Source organism: Rhagoletis zephyria, unplaced genomic scaffold (assembly GCF_001687245.7).
Source record: "Rhagoletis zephyria isolate East Lansing unplaced genomic scaffold, Rhagoletis_zephyria_1.1 Rzeph_scaffold_11722, whole genome shotgun sequence".
Lineage (NCBI taxonomy): Eukaryota > Metazoa > Arthropoda > Insecta > Diptera > Tephritidae > Rhagoletis > Rhagoletis zephyria.
The window spans coordinates 2,611-11,199 of record NW_016168798.1 but is presented as its reverse complement, the minus strand read 5'-3'; the positions used below and the strand labels follow the sequence as shown (position 1 = coordinate 11,199).

Sequence of the window (8,589 nt, the reverse complement as noted above, 5' to 3'; positions counted from 1 at the left end):
GTATTTTTCGGTTTTTTTTCGATTCTGCTAATCGCAGCCACTGACACAGTCATATGGCGCTGCATTGTTGCTTTGTTATTGGTTCTACTTAATTTCGTTTGTTTTATTTTGATTAAAAAAAAAAACAGAATATTTATAAGCCATCCAGTCAATGATACCTTAAGTCTTCTATTCTGGTACACAAAAAGTAGAAAACGCAAAAAAAGCATATCAAAACAAGAAATTTGATTTCACAAAGAAAACAAAAACACATTGCAAAAAACCGAAATTGCTAAAGTACGTTTGAAACAGCGCTAGCTACATACATCCATACATGCATTTGTGATCGTTCAATGCTTTTCAAATACTTACCAATTTACCAATTTAGCAATTTTATTTACACAAATCGCCAACGCAGCGATCAACCGAGCGATCAGAACGTTTTCGGTCAGCGATCGGTGAAGTTCGAATTCGAGTGGAAATTTTATTGAAATATGCGCATTGAAATCGCACTGAAGTCGAGTTGAACTTGGGAGTGCAGTATTCTATGCAACAAAGCGTGACGCGTGACGCGAAGTGCAGTGCCAACGACGTGTGCGACGCAGAGTGATCGTGCAATTTTTTTTAATGCCGCTTGAACTGTTGGCGTTTTACTTCTTTTACTATGCCAGCTATTTGAAATTTTAAATAATTTTCGTGCTTAAGTACTCGCTAGTCGTGAGAAAATCATTAAAATATTTTAGTCAAATTTAGAAAGACATAAAAACAAAGGAATTCGTGTGTAATGAGTTTCAATAATGATGTGCGTTTCAAATGGGTATCATAAAACTTCATATACATATGAAAATATTTAAATAGAAAGGTGAAATAATCAATTTACAGAGATGGGAAAATAAATAGTGATGCAACGTTTTATGAAGTTTAAGCTATCGTTATTTTGGTTATTTAATATGTATTATATTCTAATGAAAATATAGCTAGCTACGCAAACAAAACCATGTAGGTCCGAATTTCCAGGATTGTACAAAAATTAGGAAAAGTCGACAAATTTCCATGAAAATTTCAAACTTTTTAAAAGTATATTCGACAATTAGGGTTGGAACTATACAACTCACAAGTATGATAGTGTCGATACCTTTTTCGCCTTTTCGAGTACCTTTGGCATCGTTAAATATATGTATAACGAGGGCTTATATTTAATACTTTTATTAATAATAATAAGAAGTAATAATTATTCATAAACATTTATTTCTGTTATTCAAACCCATCTCGAACTTAACAGTCATTTCCCATACTATTTAAAAAATTTTAAATCCAGTGGTAAATATTATAGGATGACAGAAATATATTTTTCAATATCAATCAATTTTATAAAAATGGGCAGCGAAACTCCATGCCAGCCTTTTTAATTTTTTTTTTTTGACTTCTTATTCAATTGAGAAATATTACTAAAATTTAATTTAAAAATAAATAAGTAAATATGAAACTTTGTCGAATTTTCACAATTTTTGTACAAAGTTTGAAATTTAGAATTACGATTTTTGTTAAACAGTGAGCTATAGTTTTATAAAAGCAAACACTAAATTTTACATAAACACAAGAAAAATAGCCAAAACTTGTTAAAATGTCGCATCCCTATTTATTTGCCGCACCGCATAACTAACGAAAAGGTCTTACTTTCAATTAAAATTAAAATTTGGTTACAGTTAATCCAACAAACTTCGTTAATTGGGAAAATATCACATTTAATAAAAAAGTCGGAAATTGCAAGAGTCATCCTACACTCATAGCAAGGCTCTTTATGTCAGCATTTCACTGTATAAACAGTTATTTTACCTACTTAAATTATTATTGTTTAAAATGAATATCAAAACAAACAACTAAATCTCGAAAAATTAGTTCCAGAGAAAAACCAAACTAAAATTTCAAAAAAAAAAATTTGCTATCAATGCCCAAAAAAAGCTAAAATTAGCAATTATTTTAGTTTACAAATTATTGGTTTGAAGCGATTTGCTCTTTATTTTTGTGGCTATGAAATTGGCGGTTAGTATAAATCAAGTCAAGTCAAGTTCGAATACAGCTATTTTCTTTATAGCTGCGTTTTTTAATATTACGATTTCTGTTAAGTTTTCTGAAATTTTAAATTTGTACTGTATTTTTAAAAATATGGTAACCGTACTTATGCAGGACACGCAAGTGTGCAGAAGTCGTCGAAACAACTACTCTACTAGATATAATTAGACGCGTAATGTGCGGAGTGCCTTAGCATTCGAGTAGTTTAAAAAACAAAATATGCGCTTTGGATAATAACCAGATTTCCTGTACTCTTTAAATTTTTTTTTTTTATTAACTTTTTTTATAAATTTTTATTATTATTAATCTGAGCACTGACCGTCGTGACGGTGGCGTATACGTAACCTTTTCTTACTGCGTGTATTTACGCATTCCGATATCAACATAAAACTTGAATTTGGAAGCAAATATTTGCTTTTGGATCAGACATATATACATACATCTAGGTATATATATCTTTCGATGGAAAAAGATTTTGATATCCACAAATTATAACGATAAGCCAAACTTTTACTCGGAAATTAAAAAAAAAGCAAAAGGGTAGAATGAAATTTTGAAGTTTAGCATACTAAAAATATTTTTGCGACTAAAGCAGTGTTTGCATTGTTCAACTTTGCGTTCAACAATTGCGTTCAACTCAACGCAGGGTTGCACGAAAAAAAAGTTGAATGGCAAAATGTTGGCTGGCGACCAACTTTGTCGAAGTTGAATGCAAAGTTGAACAATGCAAACACCTTTTTATGGCGATTATTTTGATATTTTTTCATATTTTGATATTTTTAGCCATTCAACTTTCTTTTCGTGCAACCCTGCGCTGAGTTGAACGCAAATGTTGAACGCAAAGCTGAACAATGCAAACACTGCATAACACTGAAAAGAAAAACCATAATAAAACGCCTTGAAATACTACAAAAATTTTAAATGAAGTTTGTGGAAGAGTCAAATGCCTCTAGTCTTAAGGCTTCAGTTCTCATGAAGAATCAAGTCGGTGATTGTTTTATTGCCGAATTCATATGTACATATGTATGATCTCGCACAAGTGTACATATTTTTAGCTACTATTTTTTCTTTCTTCCACTCAGATAATATCAATTTCCCATTGGTAAAATAATTTTTCTTTTTTCAATCTTTTTCTTACAGATCATCATCACTGCCATGGATCGTTTCGTGTGGTTCGTTCTACTTGTTGTAATGTCGCATTTGGTTACCGAATTTACACGCGTCACTGGCTATGCGCGCGGCAACCGTCACGATGTGGTTCTTATAAATGATGTAAGTACATATTTACATAAGTGGTCGTATCATATGTACATATTTATGCACTCAGTGAATTGGTACTGTTATGCATGTAATAATTTATTTCATTAAGCTTGAAGTAAAACTAAAAAACATACATATATAGTACATGGGCATATGAATATTCATTTTCTTATATTATGGAGACACTTATGTACATGCATACTTACTACCCAATATGTAAGTTTCTGATTTGTGTGGTATATATGTAGTAGGTCAAATGGTCTAAAATTTTTCCGAAGTAATTTTTTAGATTGACAAAGACATAAAAGGGGTGGCGCCCATTTCATTTCAACTTGTTTGTATTACATTTTCAATAGCTCTGAAAACGACTTACTGTGGTATTGCCAAACGTCATTTTACACAGCCGTATTAGTTTCGCGGGGATACCAAATTCAGACATCGCGGCATAAATACAATTTCTCCTCGCGCTGTTAAAATCGGTTTTAAAATCGACAAATAGATGGTGTGGGTCGATCCTATTCTCGCGGGGTTTTCCAATGTTTGGCTTATTGTGAATACCTAATCTATGATGGATTTGCCAGGCCGAAAGCTCCACTGATAAGCTTCAATCAGCTCGTTGACGATGGGCTTCAGTCTTTCACACAATACACTCGATAAGACCTTGTACTCTACGTTTAGAAGGCTAGTCCCGCAGTAGTTCCAATTCCGGTCGTTGGAAATGCGTTCTTCTATATTTTTCATAAAAGTTGATGAATGTATTTTATTAACTCCTCGCCGCCGTACTTGAATAGCTCAGCTGGCAGGCTGTCAGCTCCAGCAGATTTGTGGTATTTCAGCAGCGTAATCGCTGTTAGAACCTCGTCATAGTCAGGCGGTGGAGCATCGACTGCATCACTATCGACCGTGGTTTCGGCTTCGTCTTCTCCATAACATCGGTCACTAGGTCGCCATTGTGGTTCTAAGAGGAATTCGTCTTGGTCTTGAAATCTTGGTGAGTCGCCCAACCCTCTCATAAAATTTCGGCATCTCTCTTCTTATTGCGGAAAATACGTCCTGCTTCTCGCTTCAGTTCCCTGTGACGGTCCTACATAACTCGCGTTTCGCCCTATCACAGTCGATCAGCCTCGGTCCGTTGTCGGACGTTTCATTGAAGAGGCTGAGTTTTCCGACGGTGGCCTCGAATGTCTCTTCCTTTCCCAGCTCTTCCATCGGGAAGTGGGCGCAAATAAGAGAGATGTTTAAAAATCTACTTTTGATGCGGATTGTGGCTAGGCGCTCTCTAGCCACAAATCCATCTCCAAATTTACACTTCTTTACATGGCAGCTGAAGTAGACCAAGTACCCAGACATTTTTTGGATGATGGTGATGTCAGATTTTGACCTTACGAGTACATCAACCAGCCGACAGAGGCATCTTCCCCATTAAGGGTCCCGACATTCCAAGTGCATGCTCTCAAATCGTGCAAGCCATGCAACTGTAATTGCATACCCAGAACAACGACTGTACCCCATTGCACCCCAATGGTCTGGTTAGCTAGGAGGCCCAGTAATTGATATTATGCAAGAATGTCTTCAAGATATTACAGCAAATGCGATAGTTTGGAGATGACTGCAAGAAAAAAATGAAGAGACTGATGTTTACGCGGAAACACTCGTCAACATTGCAAGTCATTACAACCTGCACAAAAATAAAATAAGTTTAAGGTATAACATCCAGCTCTCAAGAAAAACAATAGGTATTAAAAGATTTTACATACACTGACGGCAAAAAGTATTGGCACAGCAAATTTTTCATACTATATGCATACATTTTTTTCTAATATTTTTCCGCCAATTTTATATGAATAATATAATTCCAAAACTCCCGAAAATTCAACAAATTTTAATGCAAATTTTCAACTTTTTAATCAGATTTTTTAGAATTTTATTGAGTACGCAGTTTTTAAGCCCATTAAATTATAGCAAAAAATTTCATGTTTGTAGTTAGTCGAAAATCGCATTGCTTTTGAGATTTTTTTTGTTGAAGGTGTTTTGCATTTTTTCCATATAAAGTATTTCCGAAAATTTGTTTTTGTATATAAGAGACGGCGTGAGAAAAAATACAAAAAATCAACGGTAATTCCTAGCTACTTCAAACTTGTACTTTATTATTCTAAAAAATCTGATTGAAAATTAGCTGAATTTTCGTGAGTTTTGCACAAAGTTTGGGAATTATATTTTAATGTTTTTGTTGTATAATGAACCATATTTTTATAAAAAAATGGCTAAAAGATATTAGAAAAAAATTGTTGCATATTACATATTGTGAAAAATTCGCAGTACCAATATTTTTTGCCAGCAGTGTATGTAGATCAGTATGCAGCTATCACAAACATATTTTTTTCTCTACAGAAACGGCCAAGTTCTTTTTCAATTTAAAAATATTTCTTTAGACTTTTCTTAAGTACTAGAAACTGAACATAATTTGTGCATACACCCGAGTGTAATCATTATAGTATCTCTGAAAACTGGCAAAGTCTAATTAGGTTCAACCCCTTTATACTCCCTCAGAATAATTTGAAGGAATATAAAGACACACTTTCAGTGAATCTGCATAATTTATCCCGATCTCGGTGTTTCTCCGAACTACTAATTTGCTTTTTTTTTAGAACAGCTGTTCAAATCGATCCGAACTCTGTTAATTATACCAAATGTAATTAATTAAAATTTTATTAAAAAAAGTTACAACGGAATAAAATTCCAGCAATGGCATCTGCCGTAAACGGTGTCCGCTTAGCACTAAATGATGCTGAAAGACTGTATAAAAACTTACGCATTTATCATTACAATAGCTATTTGAGACCAATAATGAAAGCCACCTCTTACCGCACAAATTTATTAATTACTTGTTCGCTACCTTTCTCACTTTTTTTTAGACGTCCATGCGAACAATGCCTGTGGCAAGTATGATTTTGTATCCGAGCGAAGAATACGGGCTGTATGACCAACAACAAATAGCACAGTACAACAACATCTATCCGAATAAATACAACGGCCAAAACAACCACAATAACTACAACAACTACAACGGCAATCCGAATATGCAGCCAAACTCTCCAAATGCCGAGTCAGCTGCCACCGGATTCCCATTCAGTTTTCGTCCCATCATAGACAGCATCTTCGAGGTAAGCCATCCAGCAGTGAAAGCGGAAATTCAATAAACCACTATTTACAATTGAATAATATTTCGGCGATGACTCCTACCAGCGTCGCCGCCGCACCAAATCATCTGACGCATTTCATTAAATTTCCTTTCTTCTTCTTCTTCTTCTTCTTCTATCCCCGCACAGATTCCAATATCAACGCTGCGCGCTGTCAACAATCTGGTGGCGCGCTTAACTGGCAGCTATCAACACCAGGTGCCTTCACTGACTCCTGGCGTACTGAAATCCACCAACGACAATGAGCATCCGGACACGCTGCAGGCCTTCCGTTCCTTACCAGCAGGCGTTGAGGGCGGCGTGACATCCGTGCAGGCATCGCCACCGGCGACCGTTCGGAATTCGGTAGCCGCAGCGACGGAAAATGATGAGAAGCACAGTAATAATAACAATAAAGGCAACAATCCTGTAGTCAGTAGGCGTAGGTCTTTACTGCGTGAGGTGAACGCGTAAATCGGTGCACTGCTAACTGCCGACCGACCGGCTAGCGAAACAGAATGATAGAAAATAAGAAGAGCAGGGAGCAGCAGGCAGCAAAAGTTGAAACCACGTCGATTTCACGCCTTACGCGCACACACACACACACAAACACAGAGCGCCAATGAGCGCGTCTTCAAGCATTCTTTAACCCAACTAGTTGTGTAGTTCATTTGCACTTCACTTCCTTCCACCCACCGATTCATTTTCATTCATGCATTTTATTATACGCTCATTTGTTTGGTTATAACTACGAGTGCTGTACACGCGAAGTTGTGTGTGTGTGTGTTTAGCAAAGGGTTTTGTTTGTGTTTTAGTTGTTCTTTATGTTCGGCACGATTCAATGTGCGCACATTTGCATAAACTTGTTCTAAAGTTGGCGATTTAACTTTTTTCGCACGTATTTGTTGTTGTTCTTTTGAGTCTTGAGAAACTAAGCCGCGGGAATCGCCTTTCACTGTCGGCTGATCAAAGTTTATTTTGTGTTGTAGTTATTGCAGGCGAACGGTTTATTTTTTTTCATTTTTTTTTTCATTTCCTTCACAAATTAAACACTCACTCGCCTTCATTTCACTTTTGCTTTCTATTCAGTCAGTTCTCTGCACAGCTTTTTCTCATTACTTTTAATTTATTGTATTTCGTCATTTAAGTTAATTGTTAAGCGCACATGACATCTTCGTCTTTCTGCAGATTTGAATGTTTATTTTAACGACTAATTTTTAGGCTAATTTTCTCTTTGTCATTTTCTGTTCATTTTGTTGATGTGATATTACTTTAGTGACTCCGTTAGTAGAATTTAAGTTTAAATGTGTTAATGCTAGACTTAGGGAATAGTTTTTGTAAGACAATAAGTTGGTAAATAAATCATATACATAAATATATGGAAATAAATTCAAATTATTATTAAATATTATTTTTGTGAACTCTATAGAACAAGCGGTGTAAGTAAATTCAGCTTTGAACACTGTGGTTTAAATAGCTCTAAGTTGCAGTGTTTATACGAAAGCAACCTTACTTCCTATTAAAGACACTTGAAAGGCTGATTGGCCTCTATATAGGCATATCTCTAGAAAAATATAATTTCAAAAAATTATTAAAAAAAATCAGAGCAATGTAAAACATCACTATGACTATCAAATTACGATTAGGTATTAAAAATGTACTTTTAAAATTGTATCATTGAATATCCTTGAAATTTTACAATAATTATTTTTCCATTTAAGAATCCCAGGGAGGAACGAGTAGCGGGATGTACTCTAACGAACTCGTGCTAAACCGCTTACCGGACCATTGTAGCGTTTTCCAGCAGGATTAAACGCCATAATGGAGGCGGCTCGGTGGCTTATAACCTCCGCCCCTCCAGGACGGCCTATTGCTAACTATTCTGACAGCCACGCTGCTATCAAATCTCTTAATTCTAACGGAATAACGTCCAAAGTAGCCATAGAGTGCAGGAAGACTCTCAACCTGCAGGCATCGTTATGCTCCTTGACTGTTGTATGGCTCCCTGGATATAGGGACATTCCTGGCAACTGCCTAGCCGACGAGCTGGCAAGGAGGGGGACTGAAATATCTAAAGTCAATTCTGCTCAGAATGCGG

At 35.7% G+C, this 8,589-nt stretch overlaps 1 protein-coding gene across 1 annotated transcript; it reads left to right on the top strand.

Annotated features, from left to right (window-relative positions):
* The first annotated feature begins 296 nt into the window (after positions 1–296).
* On the top strand, positions 297–7,881 carry LOC108377232 (probable basic-leucine zipper transcription factor R). The gene is made up of 4 exons (XM_017633495.1): positions 297–781; positions 3,193–3,324; positions 6,228–6,476; positions 6,642–7,881. The coding sequence occupies exons 1-4, from the start codon at positions 764–766 to the stop codon at positions 6,963–6,965; spliced, it is 723 nt and encodes a 240-aa protein (XP_017488984.1). The 5' UTR covers positions 297–763; the 3' UTR covers positions 6,966–7,881.
* The last annotated feature ends 708 nt before the right edge of the window (positions 7,882–8,589 follow it).

Coding starts and splice junctions, on each gene's coding strand:
- LOC108377232 (XM_017633495.1), top strand. Junction 3,325..6,227: donor ATGTGGTTCTTATAAATGAT/GTAAGTACATAT, acceptor ACTTTTTTTTAG/ACGTCCATGCGAACAATGCC. Junction 6,477..6,641: donor TCATAGACAGCATCTTCGAG/GTAAGCCATCCA, acceptor ATCCCCGCACAG/ATTCCAATATCAACGCTGCG.